Here is a 16,693-nt window from a genome sequence, read left to right as displayed (position 1 = left end):
AGCAATTATAACTTCTGGTAGAAATAGTAAAGGAATGTGTCACGGCGCTGTGTGGGTAGATCACTCCACACCGACCACAAGAGGGAAGGGAAAAGGTACTAGGCCTGGAAACCAGGGAAAAGGGTCACCACCTAGTGTATCCCTAAACCGAGCCCTGACTACTATAAGTAGGAACAGACCTTGATGGTAGGAATGTTCATACTCTGTAATCTAGGGCCCTATCTGACCCTAAAGGGCCCTGGAAATAGTGTCAGATGGAGGAACAGGAGACTCCCTCAGGCCTAATAACAAAAGGTAGGGGAATACAATGAACAAGAAATAGGGAAAAGACACTTAACTCCAAGGTACGCAGACGAGCAGGAACTCAGAGGAGAACCAGACACCAGCTCTTCAAAACCAGAAATGAGCTATCAACCGCATAGCATGATGGGTTAGGCCAGACTAAATAGAGGAGTTGGAATGACCACTCAAGCTACACCTAAGACCAGAGGTGTGGTCATACCCAGCAACAACACAGAAACAAGTGAAACCGAAGAGGTTGTCAGATCACATCACGTGCAGCCAGTCTCTTAGATCTTCTGACCCCTGTCACAAGAGAGATGTGGACAGAATGGCACAACATAGAGTCATAAGAATAGATGCTCCAGAGTTGTTAGTATGTGGGGAATGCATGAAGCTATTAAAACAGGCATGTCAAAAGCAGTGACAAGTTTTCTTTAAAGATATACCTCTAGTAGGGCAACTAGGATTGGGTTATCCTGTTAGAGTGCAGAAGGCATCACAGGACTGGAAAAGGGTCCAGTGCCACTAGGGGGGGGGGGTTTAGTGGGTAGTAGTCTCTTGGGTAAGAGCAGGCCATTCTATGAACTTGCGATATTTCCCTGAAACAGTCATCCACCGTTGGTGAGTCCTTGGAGCCTCCATTGGCTTTTATAGAAGTAAGGGCTCATGCACACGAACATGTGCCGGCTGTTCCGTGATCCGTGTTCCGTGATCTGTTCTATTTTTTTTGCGGTGTGAAGGCATGAAAAGAAACCCCCCGGAAGCAGTTTGTAATGCTTCCATGGGGTTCCGTGCCTCTGTTCCGCACCGCTCCTTCCGGATTGTGGACCCATTCAGGTGAATGGGGCCCATATATTATGGAACCGCTGTTTGCAGGCAAAAATAAGGGTCTGTCCGGCGCACGTTTGTGTGCATGAGCCCTTAGTATGCTTCAGTACTGTGACCACTCATTATCATTCTGTTTTTATTATACTTTCCTTAGTGAACTGGGTGGACCAGATGCACCGACCAACTGGCAAGGAGCTCTCGGATGTCCCTACAAAGTAGGACCTGGCTTCAGGACAGGTGAATTCAATAACAGGTATTACACATTGTAATAATAGTGATCCAAGTCATTCAAACACTTGACCCTTTATCCTTAAAGGGCATCTGTTAGCAGATTTGTACGTATGAAACTGGCGGACCTGTTGGCAGCTGAAGGCATCTGTGTTGGTCTCATGTTCATATGTGCCCGCATTGCTAAGAAAAATGATGTTTTACTATATGCAAATAAGCTTCTAGCAGCGACGGGGGCGTTGCCATTACACAAAGAGGCTCCCCTTTCTCTGCAACTGCCGCATCCTCTCCACTTTGATTGATAAGGCCAGGTATGATGACGTTTACACTGCCTGGCCCTGTCACTCAAATTGGAGAGGATGCGGCAGTTGCAGAGAAAGGGGAGCCTCTAGGTGTAACGCCCCCGTTGCTCCTAGAGGCTCATTTGCATATATTAAAACATCATATTTCTCAGCAATGTGGGCACGTATGAAAATGGGACCAACACAGATGTCTTCAGCTGCCAAGTGCACATGTAACAGGTCAGCCAGCGGCATATAGGGAGTGCAGAATTATTAGGCAAGTTGTATTTTTGAGGATTAATTTTATTATTGAACAACAACCATGTTCTCAATGAACCCAAAAAACTCATTAATATCAAAGCTGAATATTTTTGGAAGTAGTTTTTAGTTTGTTTTTAGTTTTAGCTATTTTCGGGGGATATCTGTGTGTGCAGGTGACTATTACTGTGCATAATTATTAGGCAACTTAACAAAAAACAAATATATACCCATTTAAATTATTTATTTTTACCAGTGAAACCAATATAACATCTCAACATTCACAAATATACATTTCTGACATTCAAAAACAAAACAAAAACAAATCAGTGACCAATATAGCCACCTTTCTTTGCAAGGACACTCAAAAGCCTGCCATCCATGGATTCTGTCAGTGTTTTGATCTGTTCACCATCAACATTGCGTGCAGCAGCAACCACAGCCTCCCAGACACTATTCAGAGAGGTGTACTGTTTTCCCTCCTTGTAAATCTCACATTTGATGATGGACCACAGGTTCTCAATGGGGTTCTGATCAGGTGAACAAGGAGGCCATGTCATTAGATTTTCTTCTTTTATACCCTTTCTTGCCAGCCACGCTGTGGAGTACTTGGACGCGTGTGATGGAGCATTGTCCTGCATGAAAATCATGTTTTTCTTGAAGGATGCAGACTTCTTCCTGTACCACTGCTTGAAGAAGGTGTCTTCCAGAAACTGGCAGTAGGACTGGGAGTTGAGCTTGACTCCATCCTCAACCCGAAAAGGCCCCACAAGCTCATCTTTGATGATACCAGCCCAAACCAGTACTCCACCTCCACCTTGCTGGCGTCTGAGTCGGACTGGAGCTCTCTGCCCTTTACCAATTCAGCCACGGGCCCATCCATCTGGCCCATCAAGACTCACTCTCATTTCATCAGTCCATAAAACCTTAGAAAAATCAGTCTTGAGATATTTCTTGGCCCAGTCTTGACGTTTCAGCTTGTGTGTCTTGTTCAGTGGTGGTCGTCTTTCAGCCTTTCTTACCTTGGCCATGTCTCTGACTATTGCATACCTTGTGCTTTTGGGCACTCCAGTGATGTTGCAGCTCTGAAATATGGCCAAACTGGTGGCAAGTGGCATCTTGGCAGCTGCACGCTTGACCTTTCTCAGTTCATGGGCAGTTATTTTGCGCCTTGGTTTTTCCACACGCTTCTTGCGACCCTGTTGACTATTTTGAATGAAACGCTTGATTGTTCGATGATCACGCTTCAGAAGCTTTGCAATTTTAAGAGTGCTGCATCCCTCTGCAAGATATCTCACTATTTTTGACTTTTCTGAGCCTGTCAAGTCCTTCTTTTGACCCATTTTGCCAAAGGAAAGGAAGTTGCCTAATAATTATGCACACCTAATATAGGGTGTTGATGTCATTAGACCACACCCCTTCTCATTACAGAGATGCACATCACCTAATATGCTTAATTGGTAGTAGGCTTTCGAGCCTATACAGCTTGAAGTAAGACAACATGCATAAAGAGGATGATGTGGTCAAAATACTCATTTGCCTAATAATTCTGCACGCAGTGTAGGTACAAGTCTGCCTACAGATGCCCTTTAAAGGGGTATTCCAGTTTTAATGTTTAGAGAATAGGACGTCGAACAATTTTCTAATATATATTTATTTAAACTTTGCTCACAGACCTTTATTATATCTGTGCAGTATCCTTTCTTTAAAGAAAAAAAAATAGTATGGCCCATTTTAGTCCTGTGTGACACAGCCATTTGAGAGCTGGATAGAACTAAACACGGCATTAGTCATGTGACCTTCACACCTGTCATGTGACCTCCAGTATTCAGTTAACTATCCAGGCATCTAACAGGTGAACAGTAGTGTATTGAGGAGCAAAACATATACAGTATATACAGTATTACTGCCTACAGCTTCCATCATGTCTGTTAATATCTGTGTACAAACAGATCAAACATTTTTCTCCCTGTGTCTCCTGAATGTGTGAATGTGTTTGCTTTTTACACTTAACTTTATTAACATGACATCACCTAGAGACATGCAGCCATTTTACAACTCTCCTAGAGACAGGCAGCCATGTCAATAGACACAGCGATGTACAGTCGTGGCCAAAAGTTTTGAGAATGACACAAATATTAGTTTTCACAAAGTTTGCTGCTAAACTGCTTTTAGATCTTTGTTTCAGTTGTTTCTGTGATGTAGTGAAATATAATTACACGCACTTCATACGTTTTTAACGACTTCAGCCCCCCTAGCTTAAACACCCTTAATAACCAGGCCACTTTTTACACTTCTGACCTACCCTACTTTCACCGTTTATTGCTCGGTCATGCAACTTACCACCCAAATGAATTTTACCTCCTTTTCTTCTCACTAATAGAGCTTTCATTTGGTGGTATTTCGTTGCTGCTGACATTTTAACTTTTTTTGTTATTAATCGAAATTTAACGATTTTTTTGCAAAAAAATTACATTTTTCATTTTCAGTTGTAAAATTTTGCAAATAAAACGACATCCATATATAAATTTTTCTCTAAATATATTGTTCTACATGTCTTTGATAAAAAAAAAAATGTTTGGGTAAAAAAAAAAAATGGTTTGGGTAAAAGTTATAGCGTTTACAAACTATGGTACAAAAATGTGAATTTCCACTTTTTGAAGCAGCTCTGACTTTCTGAGCACCTGTCATGTTTCCTGAGGTTCTACAATGGCCAGACAGTACAAACACCCCACAAATGACCCCATTTCGGAAAGTAGACACCCTAAGGTATTCGCTGATGGGCATAGTGAGTTCATAGAACTTTTTATTTTTTGTCACAAGTTAGCGGAAAATTATGATTTTTTTTATTAATTTTTTTCTTACAAAGTCTCATATTCCACTAACTTGTGACAAAAAATAAAAACTTCTATGAACTCACTATGCCCATCAGCGAATACCTTGGGGTGTCTTCTTTCCAAAATGGGGTCACTTGTGCGGTAGTTATACTGCCCTGGCATTCTAGGGGCCCTAATGTGTGGTAAGTAGTTTGAAATCAAAATCTGTAAAAAATGGCCGGTGAAATCCGAAAGGTGCTCTTTGGAATGTGGGCCCCTTTGCCCACCTAGGCTGCAAAAAAGTGTCACACATGTGGTATCGCCGTATTCAGGAGAAGTTGGGCAATGTGTTTTGGGGTGTCTTTTTACATATACCTATGCTGGGTGAGATAAATATCTCGGCAAAAGACAACTTTTCCCATTTTTTATACAAAGTTGGCATTTGACCAAGATATTTATCTCACCCAGCATGGGTATATGTAAAATGACACCCCAAAACACATTACCCAACTTCTCCTGAGTACGGCGATACCAGATGTGTGACACTTTTTTGCAGCCTAGATGCACAAAGGGGCCCACATTCCTTTTATGAGGGCATTTTTAGACATTTGGATCCCAGACTTCTTCTCACGCTTTAGGGCCCCTAAAATGCCAGGGCAGTATAAATACCCCACATGTGACCCCATTTTGGAAAGAAGACACCCCAACGTATTCAATGAGGGGCATGGCGAGTTCATAGAATTATTTTTTTTTTTGGCACAAGTTAGCGGAAATTGATTATTTTTTTTTTTCTCACAAAGTCTCCCTTTCCGCTAACTTGGGACAAAAATTTCAATCTTTCATGGACTCAATATGCCCCTCAGCGAATACCTTGGGGTGTCTTCTTTCCGAAATGGGGTCACATGTGGGGTGTTTATACTGCCCTGGCATTCTAGGGGCCCTAAAGCGTGAGAAGAAGTCTGGAATATAAATGTCAAAAAAATTTTACGCATTTGGATTCCGTGAGGGGTATGGTGAGTTCATGTGAGATTTAATTTTTTGACACAAGTTAGTGGAATATAAAACTTTGTAAGAAAAAAAAAAAATTCCTCTAACTTGGGCCAAAAAAATGTCTGAATGGAGCCTTACAGGGGGGTGATCAATGACAGGGGGGTGATCAATGACAGGGGGGTGATCAGGGAGTCTATATGGGGTGATCACCCCCCTGTCATTGATCACGCCCCTGTAAGGCTCCATTCAGACGTCCGTATGTGTTTTGCGGATCCGATCCATGTATCAGTGGATCCGTAAAAATCATACGGACGTCTGAATGGAACCTTACAAGGGGGTGATCAATGACAGGGGGGTGATCAGGGAGTCTATATGGGGTGATCAGGGGTGAATAAGGGGTTAATAAGTGACAGGGGGGGTGTAGTGTAGTGTGGTGCTTGGTGCTACTTATTACAGAGCTGCCTATGTCCTCTGGTGGTCGATCCAAACAAAAGGGACCACCAGAGGACCAGGTAGCAGGTATATTAGACGCTGTTATCAAAACAGCGTCTAATATACCTTTTAGGGGTTAAAAAAATCACATCTCCAGCCTGCCAGCGAACGATCGCCGCTGGCAGGCTGGAGATCCACTCGCTTACCTTCCGATCCTGTGAACGCGCTCGCCTGTGTGCGCGCGTTCACAGGAAATCACGCGTATATGCGTGACTCTGCGCAGCACTGCCACCTCTGGAACGCGATCCTGCGTTAGGCGGTCCGGAGGTGGTTAAAGGCTTTTATCGACAATTGCATGGCATTTATGCAAAGAGTCAGTATTTGCAGTGTTGGCCCTTCTTTTTCAGGACCTCTGCAATTCGACTGGGCATGCTCTCAATCAACTTCTGGGCCAATTCCTGACTGATAGCAACCCATTCTTTCATAATCACTTCTTGGAGTTTGTCAGAATTAGTGGGTTTTTGTTTGTCCACCCGCCTCTTGAGGATTGACCACAAGTTCTAAATGATGTAATAGAGTAATGAGCGAGCACTCATACACTTGGCAACCAAATTGACATGTGCAGAAAATATTTATTATATCCCCATAAAATACAAGTAATAAAATTTATAAGAACAATGTAGCAATAATATACAACATTACAGTCACATATTGTGGTAGATATGATCAACACTATATTCATATGACTCAATAGTGTCGATAAATTCAATAATATATATCACACCAAGAAACTTCAAGTATATGCTGTTATTTGGGAAGAGGGGGTATTATCTTCTAGCGCTCTATCCCAATTTGGGAAACTGAATGTCACTGAAAATGCTGTAGGTGTATTCACTGGGAGCGCAACATGTTCATAAAGTGTCCACAGGAATCCTGATAATGTGAAAAGTCTCTTATAGCATATCCTTTTAAGCTCGATATGAGCTTTGGATTGGAGAAAACTTTAAATCGATATTTGGCTTACCGTCTAGCGTCTGCTGTCTCCCTATTGCTTCAATGGAGCTTTAAATATTTGCCGGCTTATTCAGTCGCTCCATACAGCAAGCTGGTTTAAATTTCGCGGGAGTTCCAAAGATCGCGGGAGTTGCCACTCTGTTCCGCAATTTCCTTTGGTGCAGCTTTCGATGATAAGAATAGTTAATTCTTTACTGTAGAGATTTTCTTCTGTATGGCCATACAGTATTATCGGAGGCTTTTCAATGCAGGTACATCACTTGTTTCACCATACGCGTTACGGGTAGATTCACTCTCCCTTCCTCAGTGGTCAAGTGTCTGCCTGCTCTGCCTCCATTTTTATCCATACCTTTGATTGCTTCCCAAATCTCGGACACCTGTTGTTCATGCTACTCCCAGTTTGCAAGGGAATCCTCCCACATTATCAAGGGATAATTCTATACAGCCTTGATTTAAAAAAAAAAAAAAAAAATTTTTTTATTTTTTATTTTTAATTTTTTCCTCTTGCAGTTTCCATGCGTTTTTTTATGCGTTTTTTGGGGACACATGCGTTTTTTGGCCCAGATGTCCCAATTGGTGTGATATATCATTATGTGAAATATAAACTTGATATCTGATTGCCAACACTTATAAAATGACTTTTTATAATAAAATATTATTAAACAAATTTTCAAGATTAAAATATCAATATAAGAATATAAAACAATAAATAATAAATGTGAGGAATCTTGAAAGTTAGCATAGCTGGGGGCGAATCTGGTCCCCATGGCGGTACCCCGCTTCTGCAGGAAGAATTCCCCCTCAAAAAAGAAGTAGTTGTGGCTCAGGATATACTCTATTCCTTTCGTTATAAACTCTTTTTTTATTGCTCCATACGAGCCATCTCTTATTAATTGCATTTTTACATTCCCTATCTAAACATTATAAAGAGATGCATAATCAGGATCCATCAAGTCTGGTGTTTACGGCACTGGAGAAGGTGGAGAAACACTGGAGAGGCGGTGATTTTATCAGACAAATGTCTAGGATAGAATCCAGACGCATTTATGAATTTGGATCTCTACAACCGAAAGGCCTTAATTCGGAGTTGGAAATTTTTGGATTTATGTAGGTTGGATGTCTCGAGGCCGACGGCACGTCGCATGCTAGGCCGTCTATCGGCGCTGCGACGTGTCCTTGGCTCCGAGATACCCACCCTTCTTTCTCTATCAAATCCGAATAATTGTATCAAACTCTAGGATTCCTATGAAACTTTCAAGATTCCTCACATTTATTATTTATTGTTTTATATTCTTATATTGATATTTTAATCTTGAAAATTTGTTTAATAATATTTTATTATAAAAAGTCATTTTATAAGTGTTGGCAATCAGATATCAAGTTTATATTTCACATAATGATATATCACACCAATTGGGACATCTGGGCCAAAAAACGCATGTGTCCCCAAAAAACGCATAAAAAACGCATGGAAACTGCAAGAGGATTTTTTTTTTTTAAATCAAGGCTGTATAGAATTATCCCTTGATTATGTGGGAGGATTCCCTTGCAAACTGGGAGTAGCATGAACAACAGGTGTCCGAGATTTGGGAAGCAATCAAAGGAATGGATAAAAATGGAGGCAGAGCAGGCAGACACTTGACCACTGAGGAAGGGAGAGTGAATCTACCCGTAACGCGTATGGTGAAACAAGTGATGTACCTGCATTGAAAAGCCTCCGATAATACTGTATGGCCATACAGAAGAAAATCTCTACAGTAAAGGATTAACTATTCTTATCGTCGAAAGCTGCACCAAAGGAAATTGCGGAACAGAGTGGCAACTCCTGCGATCTTTGGAACTCCTGCGAAATTTAAACCAGCTTGCTGTATGGAGCGACTGAATAAGCCGGCAAATATTTAAAGCTCCATTGAAGCAATAGGGAGACAGCAGACGCTAGACGGTAAGCCAAACATCGATTTAAAGTTTTCTCCAATCCAAAGCTCATATCGACCTTAAAAGGATATGCTATAAGAGACTTTTCACATTCTCAGGATTCCTGTGGACACTTTATGAACATATTGCGCTCCCAGTGAATACACCTACAACATTTTCAGTGACATTCAGTTTCCCAAATTGGGATAGAGCGCTAGAAGATAATACCCCCTCTTTCCCAAATAACAGCATATACTTGAAGTTTCTTGGTGTGATATATATTATTGAATTTATCGACACTATTGAGTCATATGAATATAGTGTTGATCATATCTACCACAATATGTGATTGTAATGTTGTATATTATTGCTACATTGTTCTTATAAATTTTATTACTTGTATTTTATGGGGATATAATAAATATTTTCTGCACATGTCAATTTGGTTGCCAAGTGTATGAGTGCTCGCTCATTACTCTATTACTACATTTGCCTTTAAGAGAGGGTGGGGTGATTCCCTCTATATGAGCTTGCAGCACCATACCTTAACTACTTGCTAGTGAGCCACCACAACCTACCACAAGTTCTAAATGATATTAAGATCTGGGGAGTTTCCAGGCCATGGACCCAAAATGTCAACGTTTTGTTCCCCGAGCCACTTAGTTATCACTTTTGCCTTATGGCACAGTGCTCCATCGTGCTGGAAAATGCATTGTTCTTCACCAAACTGTTGTTGGATTGTTGGAAGAAGTTGCTGTTGGAGGGTGTTTTGGTACCATTCTTTATTCATGGCTGTGTTTTTGGGCAAAATTGTGAGTGAGCCCACTCCCTTGTATGAGAAGCAACCCCACACATGAATGGTTTCAGGATGCTTTACTGTTGGCATGACACAGGACTGATGGTAGCGCTCACCTTTTCTTCTCCGGACAAGCCTTTTTCCAGATGCCCCAAACAATCGTAAAGAGGCTTCATCGGAGAATATGACTTTGCCCCAGTCCTCAGCAGTCCATTCACCAAACTTTCTGCAGAAGATCAATCTGTCCCTGATGGTTTTTTTGGAGAGAAGTGGCTTTTTTGCTGCCCTTCTTGACACCAGGCCATCTTCCAAAAGTCTTCGCCTCACTGTGCATGCAGATTCGCTCACACCTGCCTGCTGCCATTCCTAAGCAAGCTCTGCACTGGTGGCACTCCGATCCCGCAGCTGAATCCTCTTTAGCAGATGATCCTGGCGCTTGCTGGACTTTCTTGGACGCCCTGAAGCCTTCTTAACAAGAATCAAATCTCTTTCCTTGAAGTTCTTGATGATCCTATAAATTGTTGATTGAGGTGCAATCTTAGTAGCCACAATATCCTTGCCTGTGAAGCCATTTTTATGCAACGCAATGATGGCTGCACGCGTTTCTTTGCAGGTCACCATGGTTAACAATGGAAGAACAATGATTTCAAGCATCACCCTCCTTTTAACATGTCAAGTCTGCCATTTTAACCCAATCAGCCTGACATAATGATCTCCAGCCTTGTGCTCGTCAACATTTTCACCTGAGTTAATAAGACGATTACTGAAATGATCTCAGCAGGTCCTTTAATGACAGCAATGGAATGCAGTGGAAAGGTTACTTTGGGATTAAGTTAATTTTCATGGCAAAGAAGGACTATGCAATTCATCTGATCACTCTTCATAACATTCTGGAGTATAAGCAAATTGCTATTATAAAAACTTAAGCAGCAACTTTTCCAATTTCCAATATTTATGTAATTCTCAAAACTTTTGGCCACGACTGTACTTTATTGTAATGGCCACAATACAAATTATTCCACCATTAGTCATAGTTAGTTATGTTACATGTGTCATGTAATACTGTTGCTTACCGAATGTTAGGAGAAGAGTGTCATATGATGCCATGTTTCATATAGACCATGTATACATTACACAGGATTGATCCATGGGCTCTACAATTCTATTGTACATATAGTGGTCAACTGCCTTATTTATATGTATTCAGAATTTTAAAAATTGTATGATTTCCTGTTATGTAAACAAATAACAAAAAAATAAAAACTTTGAAAAATTAACTGTGCAACACCATGAGATGACCAAAGAAGGAACTAAAGGGGCATCACATCACAAACCTCTAATATCTGCAATTGTCTTCATATAACTTGGCCTTTAAAGGGGTTGTCCCACCTGGAAAACTGCTGTTCATATTGCTTTTAAAGTTAATGGACATCATAGAGGGGAGTCACCCATATTGGATGCCCCTCTATTAGCGGTTGGCTTCTGACTTTGCATAACCGTTTTCACACATTCATTAGAATGGGCCCTGTATACAAAGTATTACTATGTTTCCCTGCAGCTTACTGTGGTAATAGCTTGTCACCAACTGTGGTAATAGCTTGTCACCATATTGGCTTTAAGGTTAAACAATTAAAGTTTAACGTCAATTAAAGTTTAACTTCAGTTAACTTAAAAACCTCTTTTAGGATCTGCATTTTAGTTTGTAAATTCAGGTTTCTAATCCTACTGTTAAGAAATGGGTGCTCCATACTGTTTATTAGCTTTACTAATTTGCAGGCTGCATGTTCCATTCATTTCTATATTGGGCAGTGTAGAGAAGACTTACTACATCACTTTACTTCCTCACTGTTAAGAGATATTGAGAAACTTCTAGCTAAAATAACTTACATGTGGTAACCTAATTTGGAAGCTATATGTATGTCTGTAAGTCCTGTGATCACAGCAGCATTGGCACAAGTAAGCATTCTCCCTGGTGTGTGACGAGACAGAAATGGGAAAAAGAGTTATCCCGTAAACAGTATTTATTACCTATGCAATGGGTAGGTGATAAATGCTAGATCACTGGGGGTCCGACCCCTTGGACCCAATTGATCCCAAAAACTAGAGTCCCAAAATTTCCTGACTGAATGGATCTGTAGTGCTCGTTGGTCCACCACTTTATTGATTTCTATGAGACCGAAGGTGAACAGTCTATGCCTGTCCCACAGAAGTGAGTAGAATGGTGGACTGACATACCCACTACTGATTCATTCAGAAAGGGATTTTCGAGGCATAGCAATAAACCATCATGCTATAAGATGGGAGACACTTTTCTTTGAGGCAAAAAAAACATGTTACATAACATCAATATAATAATTTCATCACCTTTGAACTTCTGTTTCAGTGAAGTTCAAGTTAATGTTTACAACAAGCGAACAATACGATCTTCAGCAAACGTGATGGGGCTTATCAGAGGAGCCGTAGAGCCGGGTGAGGTCATAATGTGGATATGTTAGATTGGTGATAACAACTTCTGCTATGAATGCAACTTCTCTGTATACAGACAGGTACATTATGTATGGCAACCACAGGGATAGCTGGGTACATGGTGCCATCGATCCAAGTAGTGGAACTGCAGTGATGCTGGAGGTAACCAGAATTTTGGGCACCAAGCTAAAAAATGGTAGGTTTTTTCAAGTGTAGCTCAATGAGTATTGACTTCTTAATAATAATAGTGGTCCTGTGTTGATACTATGACATGTTTTAGGTACATGGCGTCCTCGAAGAACCATCATTTTTGGCAGCTGGGGAGCAGAAGAGTTTGGACTTGTTGGCTCAACTGAGTTTGCTGAGGTAATTTAATGGTAATAACTGTCTCAAAGTCACTCAGAAGCAGTCCTAGGATAATGGAGGACATTACAGAGAAATATTGACCTGTATGCTTGTGGATAAAGCACTTGTGCTGAGCTATAAACTTTCTATGTAGCTGCACACAGGGGCGGACTGGCAATTTAAAATGGCCCTGGGAAAAAAAAACTAAACGTGACCACATATTGTAGGGGGTAAAAATTGACAGAAGGCAGGGCAACACACTAGTGCAAAATACCGTCCCAGCAGAACCAAATACCACAATATATTTACCAAAAGCTGTCCCTCTGTTGTGGCCATCAATATCTGCCATTTTCTGTCATCCTCCAGTTGTCTCTGATTAAGATATGAAGCATGGGGCTTAGGAGATGAGATGTGGGCCACAGCAGTTGAATTCAGAGGGCATGTGTGGTCACTGGCTGGGTACATGAGTACCTGATTCTTACAGCATTAATTACCCCTGAGAGCTCATTATGTACCTGGCCAGCAGCAGAGAGGTGGGCTTGGGCAGCCCCTTGAGCATCGGCCCACCGGGAAATTTCCCTGTAAGGTCTATGGCCAGTCTGCCCATGGCTGCACAGTATCGCTTGTCTGTGCCTGTCTCCTCAGCTCGTGTTCACTCCTCCTTCCCCTCTCAATAGACTTGCATTGACATGTATAATTTTATCCTCCTACAGAGATTGATTTATGCAAAGTTATGTGAAAAGTTAGTGACAATTTAAAGATTCCCTTCATGATAAATTCCCCCAAAGTATAGTAGGGAAGTTGCATTACTTTTCAATGAGTATATTTTTATTATTTAATTTTTTTATATAAGGCTATGTTAATATCTGCTTTCGGGCATCTGTTGGAGATTCCGCTAAACAGTTCAGACAAAATACAGCAACATGGTCAATGGGGTCTACCATTAATTTCTGTTATATGATGGATCTGGCGCTGGCATTTTATTCTTAAAATGAAACAAAATAATAAACAGTAAAACTGGCACAGATGTGAATGGAGCCTTAGGCTAGTTTCACACTAGCGTTAGGGATCCGGCAGGCTGCATTCTGGCATTATTAGAAGCTTGAAAGTCTCCGTCCGGCATATTTGTCACGTTGCGGCGGAATCTCTGCCGGTCCCTATTATAGTTAATGAGGTTGGACAGAGACATTTATGCTTTCGACAATGTGGGAATGTAGAAAGATCAGCCTGATAAAGTCTATATTGCTAGTGTGAAACTAGCCTTAAACTGCACAATTTCACTATAATATATCACGTATAATTACAATGTTTCCCTTTTTATGTATTTAAGGATTACTACAGCAAACTAAGGGACAGAACTGTGGCTTATATCAATGTAGACATCGCTGTGTTTGGTGAGTTTAACAATAATCCGAACTTTTGGGGCAAAAGGGTCATCTGTACATCTCCTCAGTATAAAGACAAACAAGGTTCCGGAATTTATTACCATCCCTGCCTATCCCATTGCTGTATACACATGTGATGTATACAGTTCTGCTCCCATCCTGGCGATTATGTAATCACTGAGTGCCTTGTAACTGCAGGAGCTGTTGGATCTTAGCAGGCCCAGATCTGCTCTGTAGTGAGAGAGGGAGGGAGTAAGGAAAGAAAGATCCAACTAGCGCACACGGCAGCTTCTAGTCCTGCCCACAATGACCGAAAACTATATATCTCCTATATAAAAATGACCGTAATTGAAAGGGGACACAATTTAAAAAAAGTATTTTAATAAGCATGTTGTGCTTCTAAAAAAAAGTACAAAAAAAATGAAAAACAGACTGTACCACGTACTGCTAAAAAAAGGATGCAAAAATAATTTGACCAAATAAAAAATGTTTTTAATCAAACTTTAAATGGTTAAAGAACCTGCATTCTTCTATAGGATATGGCCACATGTCTGAATACCGAGCGGCCGTACAAGCTTCAGCAGGATCATATTACTCATTGTTAATAGCCACACACTGACCCCCAAAACCATGTGGCCATTAAGAATGAGCAATAAAGAAAGAATTCGGTTACAATTAGTTAATATGATCCCGCTGCAGCTTGTACAGCCACTCTGTATTTGGCCGTGTTGTGTGGTCGTAACCTATAGAAGGATCTGTCACTTTTTTTTTTTTTTTTTACCCAGTTCAAGACCGGGACATTCTATTCCCCCCTTTATATCAGACTAAGTTCTATTCCTTTTAAAGGTTGCTCTACCTTCAGAATAAATCCTTATTTGCTTCCTCAGAGGCAGGTGGTATAATGCTCTGTCCCCCAAGCTGGCTGCATAATTTCCCCAGCGGTGCTCTCTGCTGCTTCCTTTTACCTCGCTGTCCCAGCTCCTTCCTGGGGGGTAGGGGGTAGCAGCCCCACCTAGCAACTGAATCTAAGGACAATCTAACATGAAGGAAACAAATGCAAACATATCCTAAAACCCACACATTTTAACCCTTTTTTTTTTTTTAGCAGTGTGATCACTACACTAATATCCAGCAGCTCCTGCGGTTGCCTTGCACCTAAAGATCACAAGGACGGCTGCTTCCCATCCACAGCAAGGCCACGCCATATGGCCATCCCATTAAACAATCAGTAGCTCAGAAGCCATGTGGCCCTCAGACCTCTTGCATTGATCACTAGTAACAATTGACCTGTGGGGTGGATTTCTATATCGACAGCATGTAAATTTGTGTCTACAATTTTCATAGTGGATTTCACTCTTCGCAATGCACAAGGTGAAATCCACGGCAAACCTGCAGCAAAATCGGCAACAAATTTTGCAGCAGATTTATCAGCATTTTAATTAATAGAGAGCTTTGAGCCTATTTTATGTTACGTGTTATTACATGCGTTCATTACTGGCTGCAAAATTTGCTGTTGTTTCAGGTCCCTCCCTGGCAATCAACAGTAAATTTCAAAAACGAACCCCAGCCACTAATGACCGTGTAGTAGCACCCTAAATGCGCCATATGTTCTCTAATACAACACATCAGCCATCTTCTACAAGAGTAATATCTAATAATAAAAGAAGATAATCAGCAATTAGGGTAAGGCCTGTATTACACCAACAGATTATCTGACCAATTTCTGTCCAATCAGACCAATGGCTGGCGTGTATAACAAAAGATCTGTCTGTGTAAACGGCCATCTGGCCAATGATTGGTCAGAAAATCTGTCAGATAATTTATTGATAGAGCCAGGGTTGCCAACCAGAATTTTTCTTTTTTTCTGGACAACTTATCCCAAAATCATGTACAGCCAACATTTTTACGGACAAATTGGAAAACCATAATGAATGATAAAGATTGTGAGTAATACATGTCTATAGCTCAATATACTGCTAATAATTCATTACCGGGAAAAAAGTTGCCTATATTTATGGACTGTCCAGAAATTTCTGGACGGTTGGCAACCCTGGTAAGACCACACGGCACGGCCGCTAAGTTCTGCCTGTCCACGGCGGCCAGTGAGCGCATGATTTTGTTGTATAGGATTTGGTTTTACTACGCAGAAATGTGACAAATAATTTTCTTCTTTCAGCCAACGCAACATTGAGGGTTCAGGGGACTCCTCCGGCACAAGGTGTAGTCTTTGCTGCATCGAAGCAGGTAACTCCATTATTTAATGAAAGGCGCCTAAACCTAAATTAAGAATTTTGCTGTGCAGTGCATTGTGGGAGGTCAGGTGACAGCTAGGCTCTTGTTTCAGTTAGTAAGGGAAAGCAATGAGAACAAAACCTTGCGCAGTGAGAAGAGCTGTTAAGTCACATGACTGTCAGCAGAGTGGAGCTGACCGATGTCTGTTTCCGGGGGCAACCAACAACATTTTGAAAGCATCTTTTAATATAAAGAGAAAGACATGACCCAAAAATTAGTACAAAAGACAAAAATGCTTTGTGGTATTGGCAAAGCAGTGCCACGTGGAGACCATATAGCGGTGACTCATAAATTATAATGTATAATGCCCACACTTTAATAACAAAATGTAGTGATTTATAGCCTCCTACAGTATTGTAACGTCAT

The 16,693-nt window shown here is 41.0% G+C and overlaps 1 protein-coding gene across 1 annotated transcript in view; it reads left to right on the top strand.

Annotated features, from left to right (window-relative positions):
- LOC120999918 (aminopeptidase NAALADL1-like) overlaps nt 1–16,693 on the top strand; it is a 55,426-nt gene that overhangs the window by 23,103 nt on the left and 15,630 nt on the right. The window contains exons 7-12 of the mRNA XM_040430965.1: nt 1,265–1,363; nt 12,223–12,308; nt 12,382–12,501; nt 12,586–12,671; nt 13,981–14,044; nt 16,212–16,279. Coding sequence (XP_040286899.1) covers nt 1,265–1,363; nt 12,223–12,308; nt 12,382–12,501; nt 12,586–12,671; nt 13,981–14,044; nt 16,212–16,279 — 523 coding nt within the window. The remainder of the gene's footprint in view (nt 1–1,264; nt 1,364–12,222; nt 12,309–12,381; nt 12,502–12,585; nt 12,672–13,980; nt 14,045–16,211; nt 16,280–16,693) is intronic.

This window comes from Bufo bufo, chromosome 4 (genome assembly GCF_905171765.1).
Source record: "Bufo bufo chromosome 4, aBufBuf1.1, whole genome shotgun sequence".
Lineage (NCBI taxonomy): Eukaryota > Metazoa > Chordata > Amphibia > Anura > Bufonidae > Bufo > Bufo bufo.
The sequence above is the reverse complement of the archived record's forward strand: the minus strand, read 5'-3'. Positions and strand labels throughout refer to the sequence as shown.